Source organism: Pygocentrus nattereri, chromosome 2 (assembly GCF_015220715.1).
Source record: "Pygocentrus nattereri isolate fPygNat1 chromosome 2, fPygNat1.pri, whole genome shotgun sequence".
Classification (NCBI taxonomy): domain Eukaryota; kingdom Metazoa; phylum Chordata; class Actinopteri; order Characiformes; family Serrasalmidae; genus Pygocentrus; species Pygocentrus nattereri.
The window spans coordinates 17,395,226-17,416,698 of record NC_051212.1 but is presented as its reverse complement, the minus strand read 5'-3'; the positions used below and the strand labels follow the sequence as shown (position 1 = coordinate 17,416,698).

Here is a 21,473-nt window from a genome sequence, read left to right as displayed (position 1 = left end):
ACCCTTCTCACTCATCATTTGAACACTAATTTTGCATTAGGCTTGACTAGGCTTTGCTGTGTTGTTTGCAGGCTCCCCCTGTTCAGCAGAAGCCAGTGCTAAAGGTTGAATTGGACCATGAAAAGGAGCAAGTGAAACGTCATGAGCAAAAAGGTGTGGATTCTGAAGTTCAAAGTACGTTTTAATATGAAGTCAGCATTTGGTCTGTTTATAATGGTTTAAGTCTGACTTTCTTTGGCTGTTCAATAAAGATAAACTCCTGTGATAATGGAGCAGTGGTACATTATGAAGGTAGATATATCTGTCTTTGGGAATTGTTCAATTTCATAATGCGAATTCCTTTTCTGAATTTGCAGAGCAAGTGGCACATAATCAAGGAGAGTCTGCTGTGAAGCCCATCAGTAAAGAGAATGGTGTGCAGCCAAACTGCACTCAAACAAACGGCTCCGACACACTAGAAATCAAGATTTCAGCACAGTCATTAGAGTTGAACGTTGGCACAAAAGAAAACAATGCTTCTCACGCACAGGGAACACCTCTGAGAGCAGGAAAGGCTTCAGCAAGCACCCATAAGGAAACATCAGCACAGAAGCTAATTAAGTGTGAGGCCTGTAACAAGATGTTCACTTACCTCAACAACCTGAAAAGACACCAGAAGACCTTCCACAGCGGACAGACACCACATGCTTGCAAGGACTGCGGAGAACGTTTTGGCAGCAAACGGCTCCTCCGTGTGCACCTCAGAGAGCACAGAGTGGCCAAGCCGCACGTGTGTACTCTTTGTGAGAAGGTTTTTCGCCTGCCCAATCACTTGAAGAAACATATGACCAGCCACACTAATGAGAGACCATTCACGTGCACCACCTGTGGCAAGACCTTTGCCTTGGTGAGCACCCTTAAAGCTCATGAGAGGACCCATACTGGTAAGAAGGCATTCATTTGTGCCCAGTGTGGCATCAGTTTCCTTACAAAATCCTACCTGGACTACCATCAGCGAGTCCACACTGGAGAAAAGCCCTACACTTGTATGCACTGTGGCAAAACCTTTGCCCAAAGGAGCAACCTCAGAGTGCACGAGAGGCTGCACACGGGCGAAAAGCCGTTTCACTGCGAAGACTGTGGTGAAAGCTTCGTACATGCCAACAGCTATAAATCTCACAAACAGCTACACACAGGAGTGAAAGCTTTCTGCTGCGAGCACTGCGGCAAGGGATTCCGCCGGGGAACACACCTCAAAACTCACCTGCTGACCCACACTGGAGTTAAACCATTTGAGTGTGATTTATGCCCAAAGAAATTCACACTCAAAGGCTCATTAAAGGCCCATAGGCTAACTCACACTGGAGAGAAGAGCTTTGTATGTAACATTTGCAGCAAGAGCTTTACGCAGGCTAGCTCTCTGGGAAAGCACAAGCGAACACACACAGGAGAAAAGCCATATCTCTGTGACTTCTGCAACAAGTCGTTCTGCCAAAGCAGCCATCTTCATTACCATTATCGGGCATCTCATTCTGGGGCAAAACCTTAGCTGAAGCTGCGAGATAAATTTTTACCCTATATACTTTTTACACTGCTTGAATATATTTGATTTGATAACAACTTGTCCATTTTTAAAGATAAATTTGTTTACATGTAATCACATTGTGTCCATATTTTTCTTTCATGGTAATTTAGGCCCAATCCCATTTCACCCTTTGCCCCTACCACTTAGCCCTCAGTTTTGTGCGTTCACGTCTAGGGTTAGGGTGTCCCAATTATGTTGAGATGGAGGGGTGGGGCGAAGTGTTGGGGCTGTATGGCCCTCCCATTGAAAGTGTTTCATAGGCTCACTCAAAACAGTGCTGTGAGAAAAAACAAAAACCGGCAAGAGCGAACAAAGAAACCAACTACTATAAATATTTTCTGGGTTTAAAAAAAAAAAAAAAAAAAAAAACACAACTGTTGTATTATCTTAGTTTAATGTTTCAATGTATTATGGTTGGTTTGTTAATAGCATGCTAATGTCTCAGTAGCTAGCTAACTTTCCCATTCCACCTTAAATAGTCTGGCAGTATTGATGCCTGAAGTGCCAGAATAACTGCTGCACCATTTAAAGTGGAACAGGAAAATTCGAACAAGAAGCTGGAGAATAGCTGACTTCAGCTTCGTATCACCAAAGAATTAGGGGCGGGTGGTAAACAGTTGTCTATCCCTCTTTGAAAGCAAATGATGCCCTAAATTTAACTTAAGCCCAGCAGCGAGGTCGCTGAACTTTCTCTTTCACTGAAGACATGACGGGCCAGGTACTAGTAGCACTAGTAGCCTGTTAATGAAGCAACTTTTTTTTTTTAATTTTGAAAGAAGGGGTAGTGATCTTGCCCTAATAACTGAGTTCCAAGGGGTTATTTGCACAATAAAAGGAGACAGAGGCACAGATAATAAATAAGTAACTTTAGTAATATGTTAGATAAAAAGATACAAATAAGACAAATAATCCATGACATGCTGTACATTTTAGGACAGTGACCAACAACAGTTTACAAACAATTCTCACTTTTAAATTAGTACATGTACGTAAAAAGATCAGTAACAATAAGACATTTACATAATTTTTACAGCCTGGCGTTTGGCGTTGCCTGGTAAGGGAATGTACATTAATCTCTACTGGCCAGAGCTGTTGCTTCTTGGTAGTGTTGCAGAGCATTTCAGATAGAATTAAATAAGTAAATTCAAGAAACTCAACTGAACACTGCGCTCATACCAAAACATGCTGCAATGGACTAAACGTAGCAAAGACAGACATGATTTTCTTGCACTGCTTAATGGCCATAGTGGCTTAGTCATTATTGTCTGAATGTTCCACAGCACTGTAGCCTACTGTCCAAAGAAGTGCTGCTCTGATCTTTGATTTGCTCAGCTCTACTTTGGTGTTTAGAGGACACCATTTGGAGTTCAGCTGACCTGACTGGAATTTAAGAGTAGTTATTGTTGTACTCTATACGAGTGACCATGGTGGACACAAGCCTCTCCAGCTGTTCCGCCCTCTGTTTGCCTGTCTGGAGAACTTCTTCGTGATTGGCTTTCTCCTCACTGTCGTAGTCCATCACTGCCTGATTAGTTATCAGGGACAGGGCAAATACCCGCATGCCACAGTGACGAGCCACAATGACCTCATGAACTGTGCTCATCCCTGATGGAGCAAAACAGACAATTAAGTACATAATTGGGCAAAGTGTATTAAGAATAGTGAGTGTTGTACATGAGATTTGGCTACAGACACAAAAGTTACTGTAAAATGATGCTAGTACTCCAAACTTTCAATAATGCTTCTTACTAGTTTCAAATAACTAGTCAGGTTTGTGTATCTACTAGAAGCCAGAAGCAGATAAAGACCTGCAGTTTCAGGGCAAGATGTGGCTTTAGATTTGCATCCACTATTGTTAAGGTTAAGATTAAGATTAAGAGATACTTTTTTGATCCCACAACCGGGGAAATTCCACCTCCGCATTTAACCCATCCGTGAAGTGAAACACCACATACACACACTAGTGAACACACACTAGGGGGCAGTGAGCACACACTTGCCCGGAGCGGTGGGCAGCCCTATCCACAGCGCCCGGGGAGCAACTGGGAGTTAGGTGTCTTGCTCAAGGACACCTCAGTCTGGAGGTGGCCCTGGGGATCGAACCGGCAACCTTCCGGTCACAGGGCCAGATCCCCAACCTCCAGCCCACGACTGCCCCACAACAGTTATGTAATATGTATAAAGATTTGAGTCACTCCTTTACATTTCAGGGTTTATTCTTCAGTATTTTAGAGTAATAGTTTATCATAATTATTAATTATTTAGTTTGTAAATCAAGTTGGTGACCTTGGCTTAGTTTGTCAGTTTAAAGCCTTGGCTTCAAACGAGTATCCCTAGTAATCATAACCTCAACCCTTATTGCAGGGGCTACAAACATAAAACCAATGCATGCCCTGAAAATGTAGGTCTAGAACTGCTGCTGGGAAGAAAAAGAAAAAAAAACTTCATTGATTGCATTCTGTCCAGTACCACAGAGTAAGATTCTCACCAACAGCATCAGCTCCAAGTTTGTGTAGCATGCGACACTCTGCGATGGTCTCAAACGAAGGTCCACCGAGCACACAGTATACTCCCTCTCTGAGGAAGTCCCTGTATCCCAGCTCGGTACCCACATCCACGGCCAACTGCTGCAGCTCCCGGTCGTATGCATCAGACATACAGGGGAACCGCACGCCAAACCTGGAGAAGAAAGAAACGCTTTATTATTAAAACACAAAGTGCCTGATGCAGAGGTTCAGAATGCAGTAAACCTTTGTTGACCTGCTGAACTGCTTATTCCAGCAGGTGTGACACTTTTTGTAATGTTGAGTAGAGTAGGGCTAAATTTGCATACAGAGACAGCATTAAAACCTGTATACTGTAAAATAAACATTTGATGGTACCACTGATTTGGTTATTACACTTGGTTACATGTCAAACAGTTTGACAGCAGTGACCAATCCTGACCTACTCATTTATTCAAACAGATGTAAAAGGTTTTGCAAGATAGTATATACGTTATTGGATGAAGGTACAGCACTGATCTTGCATAAGAAGAGTCCTACATTAAAAGACTATCAGGGTACTGTAAAAGTTGACCTTTGCTTAAACTGTAAAACTTTAAAAAACTTTGGAGAATAGTTTGTAAGACACTGCATTTTAACAAGTTAACACACCTTTCATCATTAGGCCCAGCCAGTGGGTTGTTGCCAGCAAATCCAGGCATGTTTAGATGGTCTTTGATGATCATGATGTCTCCCACCTTGTAGTCCTGATTCAAGCCTCCTGCCGCATTAGTGAGTATCACAGTCTCCACACCCATCAGCTTAAATATCCGCATGGGGAGCGTGATCTATAACAGGACCAGATACATTATACTACTATAGGAAGAAAGGTTTAGATCAGCACTAGCAGCTCTAAAAGAAATAATAAGAGTCTTTTATGATGGCCAATGATGTGAAACATCATTTTTTGCCTTCTAGGCTTTATAGTGGTGTCACACGAATGCTACTTTCGAAGAAGTAACAGAATTTGATGCACTCTACTGAGGATCTGTACTGTATAGCTGGGATTTCTAAGCTTAAGAATAGGAATATGATGGGATGTTTGTACCTTTTGGATAGGATATCCTTCATAGAGATGGAACCGTCCTTGCATGCAAACGCATGGTCTCCCTTTTAGAGTCCCAAACACCAGACGCCCAGCATGACCATGCACTATTATGAATGAATGGATGAATGAAAGAGAGAGCAAGCTCCCATGTAAGAGGACACACCAGGTAGTAGAATAAAGAAATCAGGAATGCATGATAAATTTTATTGGTAGTGGCACATTGCTTAAATATCGGCATGACAGCTTAGATTTGACTCGTATTTTAAAACAATTTGATGATTATTGTACTCAAGACGAACAGAATGTTTAGCGCAGAACTCCAGAAGATCACTTTATTCCTGCATTTATAACCCTACCAAAATAAATGTGTGGTTCTCTAATCCAGGTGGCATGATTTCTCAGCTTGCTAACTAAATTGAGGTCAGCTGGAAGATCTCCAACTTTGGCTCTTGTGACTTTTTGCTCGTCTGGCTAACTCAAAACTGCTTTGTGAAATTCTCCACTGGGACAGTGAAACACAAACGCTGGCCACAGCTGTAGGGCACTGAGCAACAAATGAACAGGCTAAATAAATGGTCAGACTAAAACCAAACACTGCTGATTATTCTAAAAATGGAAAATGTATATTCACATGTCCACACACTAACCTGTGCTCTGGGGAAAGTTGGGGATATCTCTGTAGTTGAAGGCCACTTGGTCTTTCAGCAAGTCAGCAAGTCCCCCAAGGCCTGAACCACAAACGATGCCCACCAGGGGGCGCACTGCAGTCTGAGTAAGCAGCCAGTCAGCTGTGGCACTGCACTCCTCATAACTGTACCTGCATGGAGAGAGAAGGGCAAGGGTGTTTGGTAATTGACCAAGAGCTCACATGCCAGTGTGTAACTAATCCAACACACGTTTCTAATGAAACAGAAGAACTGCTCAGCCTGTGTAGACCTGCATACAGTCAGGCCTTTCTCTGCCTCACCCATGTATGGATATTTGTGTTGTGATGAGATTTTCTAAATTTTTAAAGTCATAACTGAGTCCTGCTCCCCAACCAGAAAGGTCAGACACTTGACCACTCTATATACTCCCCACCTACCGACAACATGCTTCATTAACACATTATGAAGCATAATCTAATGTAATTAGACACTCCCATCTATACGTCCAAAGAATTGTAGCTACCTTTTCTCCTTTTCTTCTGATATCAAGTGTACTGATAGGGAATTTGTGTCCCCTTTCCTGCATCTTCTACTCTTCGGAGAAAGATTTGCACTAGATGCTAGAACATTGTTGTGAGAATTTGATCACATTCAGGCACAAAGAGCTTTAGTGAGTTTAGGTACTGATGTTGGAGGATTAGTTCTGGATCACTAACTCCTCCCAAAAGTATTGGATGGAGCTCCTTCACTCCAGACAACAAAGTTCCACTGCTCCACAGTCCAATTCTGAGGGGCATACACCTCTACAGAGTGACTCATTCTACTCGCAAAAGCTGTGTGCCCGAAATGCTTGTGTCAGAAATGGGTGCAGTTTAAAGTAACTGATTTCACTAGTTAGAAGGAACATCTGAATACATACAGTGTATCTGCAGGTCACAACCTATAAAATATCCCAGGAACATGTGGCCATTCTGAAACCTGATCCAGTCCGCACCATCAACTCTGCTTTCTCAACTATTTAGGGCAAGAGCCCCCTCATGCTGGCGGACAAAAATAAACTGCCTACAGCCTAATGAGGATGCAATACTGCATGTGTGGCATTGGTACCTTATTTTAGTATTCTTAAAATAATCCCTATAAATCACACTGAAAGCCAAAACAGACTACAGAAGGGACTGAAATTGCAAAGAACAGTGGAGCAGCTGTCAGAAAGAAGGATACTCTACAACAGAGGCAGGGTACCTGGAGGTCTGAATTCCTACATGGTTAGGCAATTTTCCTTCTCCAATACACCTGAGTCATCAGGACAATCATGCCCTCGGTTCCCCACCCCTTCTGGGAAGATTTCCCCCTACCCCTGTTCACTTAGATTTTTAAAAACCTATTCATGGAGAAGAGGGACATGCAGGATGTTTTAGGCAAAGTAGTCCCCAAATAAATCTTTTTGTCAGAGTTTTCACTATTTTACCATCATTAAATCACAAAACCTAGAAGACTCATGTAGGTTCACTGGTGGGTTTGTATAGAATATAAAATGACTAATTGTGTTGTAGACATTGCACTTATGGTTTGCATCAACACCACTGTGTTGTTACGTTTCTCTACAGTGAGCCATTTCACACCAAACCACTCTGAATACGTTTTTACGTCTCAGATTCTGAATTTAGAAAAATCGGTGGAATTCCCCTTTGACTGAATACAAATTATAGTGGAAGTTATACACAGGGGACACACACACACACACACACACACACACACACACACACACACACACACACGCGCGCACACACACACACACACACACACACACACACACACACACACATACATACATACATACATACATACATACATACATACATACATACATACATACATACATACATACATACACGTCACTTCCAGACGCCAGACTGCGCGAGCCTTGCCACGTGACCCAAAACGTGCACAACTGAGGCAACAAAAGTGAAAGCAGCGCCTCAGAATGAATGAATGAATGAATGAATGAATGAATGAATGAATGAATGAATGACTGTTAAAGTGCTAAAAAGTAAAGACTCAGACAAAGTGAGTTTCTTACCCAGTACTGCCTTCAGGAAACATCTCTCGGTTTTCTCCGTTCACAGGAAAGTAACAGACCTGTAGATGTGACAGCAGCCCTCAGTGAAAGCTCACTGACCCAAACGAATAATTAAATAATAATTTAAAACTTAAAGAAAACGGGGAGAAACCCAAACGCAAGCCGACCCGTCCGGTTAGGAAACGCTTCACAGCTGAATCCTGTGGAGTTGCTTATGACATTCCTAAAGCGAGTCTGAACGCCGCTGTATTTATATCCACTCGTTTGCCCCGCCCCATATCAGTGACGCTAATGCACGCGCACACCGTAGCACCTCCTGACGTAAAGCATCCGGCGCTGGCGGGCAACTTTGGGGTGTATGAAAGAAGGAACGTCTAACCTGAGCTGAAGCTGTACTTTTCACACTGATTTGAGACCAGCTGAGAAGCCATATGAGTGGATGAGGGACCCAGATCAGCAGAAAGAAGAGCCCACCTGAGAGTTTTGGGAGACGTCATGGGAGCGTGTGAAAGAGTGCGATACACACAGTGCCCTGTTCTCACCTGGACAAACATATTTAGCCTGAGTATTCTGACTGTGGTGAGTGTTTTTGGTGGATGTCATGTCCCATGTGGACACAACACCAGGTCCACGAGTGGGACCACGGGACTCAGTGAGTGGATTACAATTACTAGCAAATATAATTAATGAAACAGCACATGTGACGAGCGTTTATTATACCAGTTAAACTTTATCTCATGGGTTTTGTGATTTGTTTCCAAGCCCCAACATGGCACACAATGCAGAATGACACAGAAAGGGATGGCTTCATGTTTCTTACCAAAACCAGTTGAAGTTCTTGGCATTCTTGACAACTTGACATCCTGACCAAGACTGCAGGTCTTCTGAATACATGTTCAAACTCCTAGAATGTGTTGTTTCCAAGTGTATTTTGGCCTATGATAACAACATGTATAAGAGCATAGAAGAAAATGTGGGAAAGAAAATGTTTTTAAGGCTTATATAACTATAACCTATATTTGCTACTGGCTATAATGTATGTCACCGTTACAGTAGCCTGAGAAAGATTAGATTAACAGAATCACCAAAACTGTGTAATTTATGGGGGTTAGAAAATTCAAGTTTATAAATGAAAAGAAAATATCAGTCACTCTGTTTTAGCTCTCATACATCTATAGTTTGACCAGCTTCGGTCTGGAACATGACTGATGCAAGCCACATTTACACTAACACAGCGTGCTATTTTGAGGTCTGGGTTTACACTTTGGACATCCCTGACTCTTTGGAATCAAAGGCTATGACCCTTTTCATCTTTTGCCTCCTAATACAAGTCACATATGGGAAAGAATCCTGTCTGACTTCTCATGAGCATCTATCTTCTTACACGACTCTATATCCTCTCACAATACTCTCTTGGCCACAGACCACCTTTAAAATTAGGACACTTATTACATCATCATCAACATACATTGTATTTGTATATACAGTGTATTGTGATCTGGAAGCGTGATCTCATAATATTTAATCAGTCAAAATATAACTTTTAAATTTGCACTGTCAGTAAAATTGGACAGTTATTTCATCACAATGCATTCAATTTGTACTGTTACTAAAGCAATGACTGAACATATTGTATTTACACTGACACAAGTCTTGTTTCATTCACTTATCAGAATAAGTGTGTGCAGACAGTCATCTTATGTGGACATCTGGGTAGCTTTGCTGCTCTGTGCACTGTTTGCTAAACAAAACCACTCTCAGTACCACAAGTACTCTTGCGCTTCACGTCATATGCAACAGCAAACATGACCTAGTAGACATGATAAGTGCAATATTTACAAACACAGCATGTGTCGTTCTCACTGGGGGCTCTTACTTATCGCTAGGTGTTGTTTTGTGGTTGAATTCTTCTGGAATGTTTTTCTATAGCCAAGGCCAAGCTTTGGGGAACGGGTCAGCGCCCTCATATTGTGTGAAAATCAGTCACTCTGCTCAGGAATTTTTTTTTGTAGAACTGGCCAACACGCCTACAGCCTGTCCAATGGTGAGAATGGGATGGGCTATCATGTCACAAGTTTGTCTTTTCCTTTGGAGATTACAGATCAGTAAAAATCAATAAAACTGTTTCCAGTGTCCAGTGTGACTAAGCTTTTTGTGCAAGACCAGTTGTGACCTTCTCTCATCTATGTCATCACGACTTTCCCAAGGAACTTCCAAGGCCGTGATGTTCTGTAGGCAGAGAGACACGACATGCTTGTCCCACTCTCATCACAGATGAAAAGCTAAAGAAATAAACACTGAGTGGACAGTTTACATTGTACATCTACTTTGTATCCACATTCATTGTGCAGGCTCACCTAGCATATAGCGTTTTTTTTTAACCTGGCACCTCAGTTTATAAGTGATACTTTTTTTTTTTTTTGATCCCACAACCGGGGAAATTCCACCTCTGCATTTAACCCATCCGTGAAGTGAAACACCACATACACACTAGTGAATACACACACACTAAGGGGCAGTGAGCACACTTGCCCGGAGCGGTGGGCAGCCCTATCCATGATGCCCGGGGAGCAGTTGGGGGTTAGGTGTCTTGCTCAAGGACACCTCAGTCATGGACTGTCGGCCCTGGGGATCGAACCGGCAACCTTCCGGTCACAGGGCCAGATCCCTAACCTCCAGCCTACGACTGACCAATAAGTCTTGAAATAAGGGGTGGATGTGTGCATTAACAGAAGGGCTAATACAATCATTTTATGCACTATGGTAATTAACACAACTGATAATGAAAGATTGCAAAAATACGTCAAGTGTATATTTATGTGTAAATTAGTAAGAAATCATTTTTACTATAGCCATTGTGTGTAGTAACAGTACAAAGTGGAACATCCAACAGTTTATCAGCATCACCTCTTAGTGCCCACACTCAGTACCAAACCCAAATCACAAACTAAGATTAATATCAACAAAATAAAGTTTCAAATGATAACAGCCATAGAAATGATGGACTATCATTAAACTAGCTTAAACCGTCATAGTGAATGTCTTATTATTGCATATAGAGCCAACAGTATACACATGCACAACAATGAATAACTGTATTGAAAACAATTCCTATAAATCTATTTAAAAAGAGATCTATTGAGAATTTTCACAACAGTCATGGTGAACAAATTCCTATTGCCATGGTTCCTGGCCATTCAAACAGCACCTGAAGTGAAGAGATGAAGATGATGGGAATCAGTATAGATCCAGATTGTATTTTTAGCTATAAACTGAGAAAATAAATTCAGAAATTGGAAAATGGCCAGTGTATGACTTTGCATTGTAGACAGAGCTCCCTTGTCTTGGTGATAAGGTTTAGACAGCTGTTGGACCATGCAGGAGGCAAGGCTGTATGTCATGTGAACAGTGAGTTAACAGGTTGCAGTACATACAAACATACTAAAACAAAAGAAAGTCTCTATAGTGTAGGTCTTAAAAATATGCATCAAGTGTGTGAAGGGGTTGTTCACTAATTCACGTATAACTAGCCAAAGGAAAATGTTGATTCAGAAATAATAAGGTAAAATACAGAAGCATGAATAAAATATTCAGGAATAGAAAGTGAGTTGAGCTTCTGCAGTCAAGACTTATCACTAACAAAAAAGATTTATGTAGATGGAAATAATATCCACAAAGCATGTGTAACATAGGATAAAGGTTCGTGAAGCATATTGTTGCTGTTGGAACAAATTAATCTGATTATCTGATTAATGCATTATTAAGGCCCATATTCTTGTGAAACTAACATAATTTTATAAGATCACATGCGTGACTGCAAGTCCCACAGCGCTTCTGAAGCAGTAAGAAAATCAGCCAATCTGTACAGTAAACTGTATCTCCAGTTTGACTTTGCCCCTATCTGCACCAGATCTGACCTTTTCCACCATATGTGGCATCCACTTTCACCTTATCAGTGAGCAAATAAACTGACTAGCTTACAGTGCACCACATAGAACATTAAGTGGGAGGGTTAAAGCAACTATTTACAATGAATATACTGGAAATACATGGAAAATCAGGACCTCTGGTACTTTATCACAGCATTTCCCAACTCCAGCCATGGAAAGTCCCTGTATAGTTTTATATTTTGACAGCCATAACACACCGGAGCCATAACATTAGCGTATTATCAACCCTTGTTTGAGCTTAATCAGTTAATCAGGTTATGAAGTAATATAGTACAAAATATTCCACTTATGTTTTTGAATAAGCTGACAACAAATACATTTTATTCTAAAGAGTTCTAAAGGAAATGGGGCTCTGGAAAATTCCAATCTTCTAAAAGAAATTGTACCTACAATCAATTTGTCCATAGCCACATATACAGATATGTAGAGATACACTATATGGCCAAAAGTATGTGGACAACTCACCCATTTATTGAGTTCAGGTTTTTCAGCCACACCTATTGCTAACAGGTGAATAAAATCAAGCATAGCCATTCAGTCTTCATAGACAAACACTGGCAGTAGAATCGGTTGCACTAATAAGCTCAGTGACTTTATGGCACGATCATAGAATACCACCATTGTGACAAGTCAGCTCAAGAAATGTATACCCTGCAGGTGTGTATGTTGTGTGTGAAAGGGGGCTCTTGTATTTGTGTGTGCACTTGTCTGTGTGTTTGATGTGAGGCTAGGTGACACACTTACCAGTTTACCCAGACAGAAAGGCCAACAGTAGTTTGGACTGGAGTGCAAGTGAAAAGGTACTGACAGTCTATATGTTTTGCACCTTTTCCAGTGACAAATTGCAAAAAAGAAAAAGTAAAAAAAAAAAAAATATATATATATTTTTAACTGAGTTTCTGTTTATTAGAATTATAGTCAACATCATTGATTCTTTTGACACTGTTGTCATAACATTTAAACATATTTGAAACATCACCCAGTCATTTAATTTTTTAGCACTGATTTCTCATGTCATGTGTCATATTTGATACATAGGTGTCAGATATGATTTCCTTCTAAATTCTTCTCAGTCTTTTTTGATAACAAGCTGCAATACATGTGTGTTGTAATATCTTGGGGCACTGACCTCTTCGTAAAGCTTATGTAACAGGGGGCCAGTAACCTGGATATGGAGCTGCCTATGAGTTACTGAACAGCATGACACTCTAGTGAGAGAGCATGATGTCTGCAGCTGTAACAGCCTGGCACAAATCGCTGACGGATCTTCACAGTTCAGCGTTACATTCCATTTCCAGAGCCACGTCCTGGACGCATGGATTATGTGGTCCCAGACTCTGGACCATCAGTGACCCCACATTAATATATGCATACAATTGATAAATTATAGAGATATTTGTTCACTGTCTTTGTCTGTATTCCAGCTTTATCTCTTGTCTTTGTATAACAATTTCAGTCTATTATTTGGTAAAAGGGCTTTTTTCAAGATATGAAACAAAAAAAAGGACTGTGATCAAATTGTACAGTATGGTCAGGCATGATGATATAACACGAGGAATAAAAAAGACAGAGGTCATAAAAAAAAAGAGAGAGAAGGAGAGAGATAGATGGGACACTAGAGTGACAGATAGGGGTCATGAGTATGATGACTCAGGATGAAGATTATCCACTAAAGTCTCTAAACCACGTCAAAGGTCGGCTTGTTTTGATAACAAAAGCCAAACCAAATGTGCTTCCCATCATATAAGCATGTAACATATAGCACTGTGCAAAAGTCAGCAACCCCCTGTATTAATTTAATTTCTAGGCAAAAAGGTAGAAAATATACTATCGAGGACCAAAGAAAAAGCTGAAGTAAAGTGAAGCCTGATTTTCACCTCTCCTTTCTTCTTTCAAAGATGGGGTCCTCCAGGACCAGGATTTGGAACCACCGCTGTAGACAATTCATTAGCCGTCTTGTACCCTGGGGGTGGGGAGCTCATTTGCTACTCAAACACACCTGATTAAATTCAGCACCTAACTGTCAGGTTTAGTATGTGTGTTTGGAGCTGAAAAAAAACACCAAACTGTTCTGGAGACCAGGCCTTAAGGACTGCAGTTTACCAACCCAACTCTGCTCTGTCCATCAATGGAAAGTGATCACTGTACACAGGGGCATTTAATGACATACGGGGGCTTTAATTGACATCCTACTGTTACATCCCAACCTCCCTCTACGCCAATTATTTAACCTGAAAGAATGAACAAGAATTCATGCTCCATTATTTCTTAGCAGGAAACAAGTTTAATAAGTGCAAAGGTAAATACAGTTAAACAGAAATGAATTATTAACCAGGGAAATAGAATATTTATACTAGTAAGCTCATTATGTAAAAAACAAATACAAATAAAAATATTTAAAATGCTATCAACAATAAGCTTTTTTTTGATGAATATCATTATAGATACAATTCGATTACATTGACAAAACAAAAAAAGAAAAACCATCCAACCAACCAACTAAACAATAAAAAATAAAGTAAAAAAAAAAAACATTTTATTGGTAAATGTTTTTTATAGAATATATTGTGTCCAAGAAGCTTTCCAGAAATGTACATCCAGCCCTCTATTGAGTAAGTTTATAGAGAAAGTGGTAGAAAAGTCAAGAACATGAGGAAATGACACTAAGAGAAATCAAAACTCAAACCATTGTGATTAAGAAGAAGCACTCAATCATGGAGGAAAGATCTGTAAACATCTGGCAATTAACCACAAATAATTCATACTGTGGGGAACAGCCATCAAAATATATTAACCTATGTTTGAGACATTTTATGTTTGTCCCACAAACACCAGCACAAAATGTTTTTTAAATACTAAGCTTGTAATTTCAAGTTTGGCAAAATGGGAAAATGGCAGTCCATCTGCACTTTATACTGGATAAGACAGTAGATTTTTTAAATCTGTAATTTAGGCCATGGCTCAGTTGCTGGACAATCAACTCATAAAATGAGACAGAGAGAAACACAGAGAAGCAAACAGAAGCAGAGAGCAGGGGAGGAGAGAACTCGGCCACTGACATTTTGATGATTGGCGAGTAAAGTGGGTGGTTCACTTGTGTTATTTGTAGTTTCTAGACTAAAAACATCTAGAATAAAAGTGAATGACGCAACCCCCTCCTCTCCAAGGTTAACAAGTCACTGACTCACAAATTTCCATTTCACAACCTACTGTACTTTTTGCAAGTCATTGTCTAACAAGAGGAGAGCATTGATTAAATGGCTGGCATTGCATGCAGACCCATGCAAGTTTTCTATGATAAGGCTTCAGTGTTTTGAACAGCTGTAATGTTGTGATAGTATTATGTTGTCATTTGAGTGCTATTTAGTGCAACAATAAAACAATCTAGTTTTCCTAACCTTAATTGTGAACCTTGAGGAACACCTAACTCAATATCTGTCGTTTGCTGTGTTGATGTATTCCTTAGATATTATAAACACACACACACACACACACACACACACACACACACACACACACACACACACACACACACACACACACACACACACAGAGCTATATAAATGCAAAAGTGTGAAACTGAATTATGCTGCAGTGTCTTCCTTGCCAAAGCCAACAGACAACATTTACTGGCAAACATGAAGACCTTCGCTGTTTGAGGCAGCATGAACCTCATGGAAATTTAAATAAGATTAGCTATTTAAGGCCACATGCCGTTTCATATTAGGTGCAACCAATTGTGGCAGAAATGCATGGCAGTGTGCTTGCACGTGAAAGAGATAATAAATGAAAGGAAGAAAAGTGATAGAGAGAGGGAGGAATGCATGTTAAAGACTTCATCAAAGTCTGCCATCTTTTTTAACAAACTGGAATGCTAGCTTTAGCAAAAGGCTTTTGCTTGCATTGCATAGCAGCAGCAGTAGCCACTCTGTTTATGCCCTTGTCTTTCTTTATACATGGTGATAACTACATACATACTAAACACATTGTTCATGGCATCATTATTTTATCTACTAAAGAAGAGCATATTGATTAAAAATTTCAGAAGTACCACTGAGTGTTTCCCACATATAAGTTAAAATAAGAAACACACAGGCAAATGTGATGGTATTTCAAAAGGAGGCTTTGAATGAAACTCAAAATAGTGCCTTGGACAATGGACTAGGTGACACAGGTATGAGAAAATGTTTGTGAAAGAAGTAATCTGACAATCCAGTATTATAGTACTGAACATAGACAATATTATACATACAACATTTTACAGTGCCATATTTTGAAAAATTAATGGTTTAGACCAATCAAAGGCCATTCTTGGAGGTCTAAATCATCCCAGAGCATGCTTCCTCATTTACCATGCCTCACTCAGGGCTTCAGTTCAGTGCCAAAGCCTTCATGAAGTGAATTTGGTGTTAGCAAAGGGAAAATGCTCTGGAGAGCTGTGACCAGCCAGTGCTTGAGCTCTTAAACAATCAAAAACAGCATGTGAACCACAAGAGGGTAACTGGAGTCAGGTGCTCTGATTAATTCAGGAGTGAGTCTGACCTGCCCTGACATGTACAAACACATTGGTCATCTGCTTTTCAAAACTCAAATGCAGTCTGACCAAAGGTGATTTCAGAAGACCTCAGTAAAAAGTTGTGAATGAACACATAAGGCTGCAAAAGTCATCAGCCTTGTGGTATCATGGTATCAAGGAAACCTAAAACAATTCACTATCTTAAAAAATAGGTTTTAGGCTGGTGTACATAATTAAACAAACACACCCAAATTGTGGAAATTGAATTTGATCTGTAAAATTATTGTGAGAGTTTTGATTGTGACATCGATGAATATACAACAACAGACAAGCTTGGAAGTAGGCTTACATGTCAGTGAGTCCAGACTACATCTTAAATACTTTACAAAAATGAACAGTTTTATGCTGCATTTGTACAACCCCAATTCCAGTGAAGTTGGGATGTTGTGTAAAACATAAATAAAACCGAATACAATGATTTGCAAATTCTTTTCAACCTATATTCAGTTGAGAACACTACAAAGACAAGATATTTAATGCTAAAACGGAGCTACGCTGTTGTAACACGTGCAGAATGTGGCTTGGCGTTGTCTTGCTGAAATAAGCAGGACGTCCCTGAAAAAGACATTGCTTGGATGGCAGCATGTGTTGCTCCAAAACCTGTATGTACCTTTCAGCATTAATGGTGCCTTCACAGATGTGCAAGTTACCCATGCCATGCTAACACACCCCCATATAATCAGAGATGCTGGCTTTTGAACTTTGTGCTGATAACAATCTGGACAGTCCTTTTCCACTTTGGCCCAGAGGACACGATGTCCATGATTTCCAAGAACAATCTGAAATGTGGACTCGTCAAACCACAGGACACTTTTCCACTTTGTGTCAGTCCATCTCAGATGAGCTCAGGCCCAGAGAAGCCGGCAGTGTTTCTGGGTGTTGTTGATATCTGGCTTTCGCTTTGCATGGCAGAGTTTTAACTTGCACTTGTAGATGGAGCGACGAACTGAGTTCACTGACAGTGGTTTTCTGAAGTGTTCCTGAGCCCATGTGGTAATATCCGCTACTACATGAGGACAAAAGCAAAGATTTGTTCATCAAAGTAATCTGTAATATAGTAATTGATAGTATAACTGATAAAACATTAAATAAACATCAAAGAGCAATAAAATTCTATAGATATCTGTAAAACATCTTTTAACATGGCAGTGTCACGGCTGGATTAGCGATCCATCCATCCATCCATTTTCTAAGCCGCTTCTCCGTCAGGGTCGCGGGGGAGTGCTGGGCAGTCTTCGGGCAGAAGGCAGGATACACCCTGGACAGGTCGCCAGTCCATCGCAGGGCAGACAGACAGATACAGTCACTCACACATTCACACCTAGGGGCAATTTAGCACGTCCAATTAACCTGACTGCATGTCTTTGGATTGTGGGAGGAAACCGGAGAACCCAGAGGAAACCCACGCAGACACGGGGAGAACATGCAAACTCCACACAGAGAGGACCCTGGTCGCCCGGCCAGGAATCGAACCCAGGCCCTCCTTGCTGCGAGGCGACGGCGCTACCCACCACGCTACCGTGCTGCCCAGATTAACGATCCATCACCCATAAACATCCAACCAAAAGGAACTCTGTGGTCAGAAACTGACTATTGATGAATGGCTTGTGTACATCCACTGAGTTAACAGTCTCACTTTATATTAGGTAACTTGTAGTTGTTGGCCTAATATAGTTACACATTAACAATACATGCAGCAACAATGTACAGGTAACATATTCACTGTTACAGATGGATTACAGTAGTACAGCTTATATAATTACACAATAGTACTTGATAGTTATAACATGTTTTTCTTATGTAGTTACTTGTGTATAATAGGGTGAGGATAATTACATTTTGTTAGCTGTAGTAATGTGCTTGTGCTGTGACATGGTAATCTAACCAGCATTAGATTAAGTTAATAAAGGAACAGAAAGCCTGCTGGTTATTATCAGATTGTTATAAGATTGCAAGAAAGTATGTTTATGGAAGTAAAGAACATATATTATTGACTAACTTCAGAAATCTTTAAACCAGGTCTCTACTGACAACACTGAACACATGAACAGGCACAAAACATTCAGTTTTTTCCCCTTTAGCCAAACATGTAAACATTTTGATCAATATGATCAGCGTTAGTATTAGTATATGTAATAGTCTTAATAAAGTTTAAACATGTCTATAATTCGTCCCACTAGGGGTGAGATTATTACTTATTAAATGAATCGGATCAGGTCAAATATGTAAATATAAATAGATTTTTGTATATGGAGTTAGGGAGGTATGCGAAATTTAGGAAATTAATTAAATAATCTAGATTTATGGATAGTAAGTAGAGATTCTTCATACAGCACCTTAATTATTAACTGTGCTGCAGCTCCCAACACATAAGTTGACAACTTGCAATTAACGTCCACAGGATGGTGCTGTTGTTTAAATTCAGAGGTGACCAACGCTGCCCATGCATTTATCCTTTGTTTGGCATTGATTCCCTTTCTAACCTACACAATTAGAAGTCCAGTTTTTAGCTCCATCAATAGTTAACAATGATGTCCATAAACAATTTGTTGGCGAATACACAGGCTTTAGTTCCGGATTGAATAAAAAATACAATCAGTGCCATTTTGAACACATTGCCTGGCAGTTATATTTTGCAGAACAGGGCTTTCGGAAAGAACGGCCTTATGATGAGCTACAACATTTTGCAGGAAATCATGTGTTGAGATGCAAAGCACTTCACTCACTCACTCACTCACATTTAGCAGGCTGAAGATTCTCCACAAAGGGGCATCAGAAGCAACGATGATGCTCTTAGACTACGTTTACACAGCAGGTAAAAGTGGCCCAAATCTGATTTTCTCACCAAATCGGATTGATTGTTTGCCTGTTCACACTGTCTTTTAAATGCGATCTGTATGTGACATCAGTCTGAACAGATCAGCTCCTAAACCGACCTGCATGCGCAAAAGAACAATAGTTCACGTGGCTCGTCCTGAGGTAAACAGTCATGACGACTAGCGAACACCAGTCGCTCCCGGTTTCCTGTTCGCCAGCATCGCAGGAGCGATAAAGAATTTCCAGTGATTGACAGCTGGACTCATCGCCCACAGTGTGTTCGAGCTCGCCTTAAAACGGGCGCGTTATTCAGACAGGTCCACTTCTTTGCTTCGTGTCCTCGGATTCTTTAACCGCTGCAGCCCGGGCTCCTCCGGCCGCGCTCGGCCAGCTCGTTCGAAACCTCTTCAAACCCAGAGCGGCTGCGATGAGTCTCTTCTAATGTTTTTGGTACAGAAACATCGGACTTAATGTTTATGAGTCTCAGCAGCGCGAGATTATGACGAATGTCGAGTTGGACTTACGTAAATGTCGCATGAATTCCGATCTGGCTGTTCAGACTGAGTCGCATCGCTGCGGATCGATACGGATCGGATTCCAGTACCACATGTGAAAGCGTCTCAAATCGGAATTAAAAAAGGCAGATTCAGTTTGTTTTTTGCTGTTCACTCAGCCACACAAATGACAAATCTGTGTCACATAGGAGGAAAAAGCTGGGATTTGGGCCACTTTTACCTGCTGTGTAAACGTAGCCTTACTTGCTCATTTGATGTTTAGTGAAGTGGTAGTTTCAGCTTGGAAGAGATCTGAACAGTGTCGACCAGTGGAGAACATAAAATCAGCTGTGTAAAAGTGGACATAGGCCGGCAGCTTTTTGCTGGGCAGAAAAGATGTCACAACAGCTCAATGCCATGCGTGTCCAAGATGTCACAAGTGATTATTTATGATTTCAAAAGGTCAACTCAGACATGAGTCTAAAGATAAGGCAAGATAGCACTTTATAACTCAGAGTGATCCAGCAGCATGCATATATATATATGTGTGTGTGTGTATATATATATGTGTGTGTGTGTGTGTGTGTGTGTGAATTGAAGTAGTTAGTGTTACTGCTACTGAGGTTACTGTTGTGCTAAGAATGATCCAAAAATATATCTGGTCAAGCGGTCAGCAGCAGCTCTGTGACCAGAGAGGAACCAGTGAGGGATGTGGCAGAGGGCAAGCGACACGATAAGTTACAGCCTGTGTTTAATGCTGTGTTTAATTAGTCACATTTAGATTTTTTTTATATGAGAATGTGTGTTGTCTTATATATTCTTTCCATGGTACATAAGAAACATTGCAATAAAATTTAAATAAAACATTAATTTTACAATTTAATTTCACAGAACCACAAAGTGTCAATCTGTAACAAATGAAGAGCAACCTTTTTGCATACATGTTGAGATAACTGGCTCCCTCTTTCTGATAGGACAGATCAAAGGAATCAGATTCAATTTGGGAGAAGATCCCATTACCTCTTCAAGGTCATGCTTGTGCTAATAATCATTCAGAGTTTTATTCATTTTGTCAGTGGAGAAAATATTTTTGGAGATTGGATATTGTATTGCAAGGTAAGAAAATACCCCTTCCCTCCTCAAGAGCAGTGACACTCTACTGCCCTCATGTGGAGATATCATGGCTTTGATTAAGGTCTGAGTGCAGATCAAATGATGAAAAAGCAAAATCGACACTGGTGATGGTGTTTTCTAACTATTTCTGCAAGCCTCTGCTAATTGAGCCACACAGTTGTTGTTAAAGGCTGACACTGAGTGAGAAGAGAATGAAAGAATTCTAAAAATTGTGGTCAGTGCTGAACAAACAAACCAAACCCTGTATGTAAACAGTAAGTGTGTTCTCTGTATACTTTACAAAGATGGTTCTTTACGGGATCTTTAGTCAAGACAATGGTTCTATATGGACCCATGAACATGCCATTAACAATTTTCTAATGCTTAAATGGTTCTTTGTATGGTGAAATGGTTCTTCAGATTGACAGAGAATGCTTTGTATATGGTTCTACACTCACTGGCCACTTTATTAGGTACTAATTACATGGCCGCAACTCAATGCATGTAGAGGTGGTCAAGACAATTTGCTGAAGTGCAGACCGAGCATCAGAATGGGGAAGAAAGGGGATTTAAGTGACTTTGAATGTGACATGGTTGTTGGTACCAGATGGGCTGGTCTGAGTATTTCACAAACTGCTGAT

The 21,473-nt window shown here is 40.5% G+C and overlaps 2 protein-coding genes across 2 annotated transcripts in view; one reads left to right on the top strand and one right to left on the bottom strand.

Annotated features, from left to right (window-relative positions):
- Positions 1-1,636, top strand: part of LOC108440274 (gastrula zinc finger protein XlCGF57.1-like) — a 3,150-nt gene extending 1,514 nt beyond the window's left edge. The window contains exons 4-5 of the mRNA XM_017719065.2: positions 72-153; positions 357-1,636. Coding sequence (XP_017574554.1) covers positions 72-153; positions 357-1,528 — 1,254 coding nt within the window. The 3' untranslated portion in view covers positions 1,529-1,636. The remainder of the gene's footprint in view (positions 1-71; positions 154-356) is intronic.
- A 779-nt stretch (positions 1,637-2,415) lies between these two features.
- On the bottom strand, positions 2,416-8,093 carry pnp5a (purine nucleoside phosphorylase 5a). The gene is made up of 6 exons (XM_017719068.1): positions 7,883-8,093; positions 5,803-5,972; positions 5,156-5,259; positions 4,720-4,895; positions 4,053-4,243; positions 2,416-3,169 (listed from the first exon to the last, which is right to left on the bottom strand). The coding sequence occupies exons 1-6, from the start codon at positions 7,903-7,905 to the stop codon at positions 2,952-2,954; spliced, it is 882 nt and encodes a 293-aa protein (XP_017574557.1). The 5' UTR covers positions 7,906-8,093; the 3' UTR covers positions 2,416-2,951.
- Positions 8,094-21,473: the final 13,380 nt, after the last annotated feature.

Bases quoted from the DNA above. Each gene is read 5' to 3' on its own strand.
- pnp5a (XM_017719068.1), bottom strand. From the start codon at position 7,905: ATGTTTCCTGAAGGCAGTACTGG. The intron at 5,260-5,802 runs GTTAGTGTGTGG...CATTCATAATAG, and splicing joins CAACTTTCCCCAGAGCACAG to TGCATGGTCATGCTGGGCGT. The intron at 4,896-5,155 runs GTACAAACATCC...GTCCTGTTATAG, and splicing joins AAGGATATCCTATCCAAAAG to ATCACGCTCCCCATGCGGAT.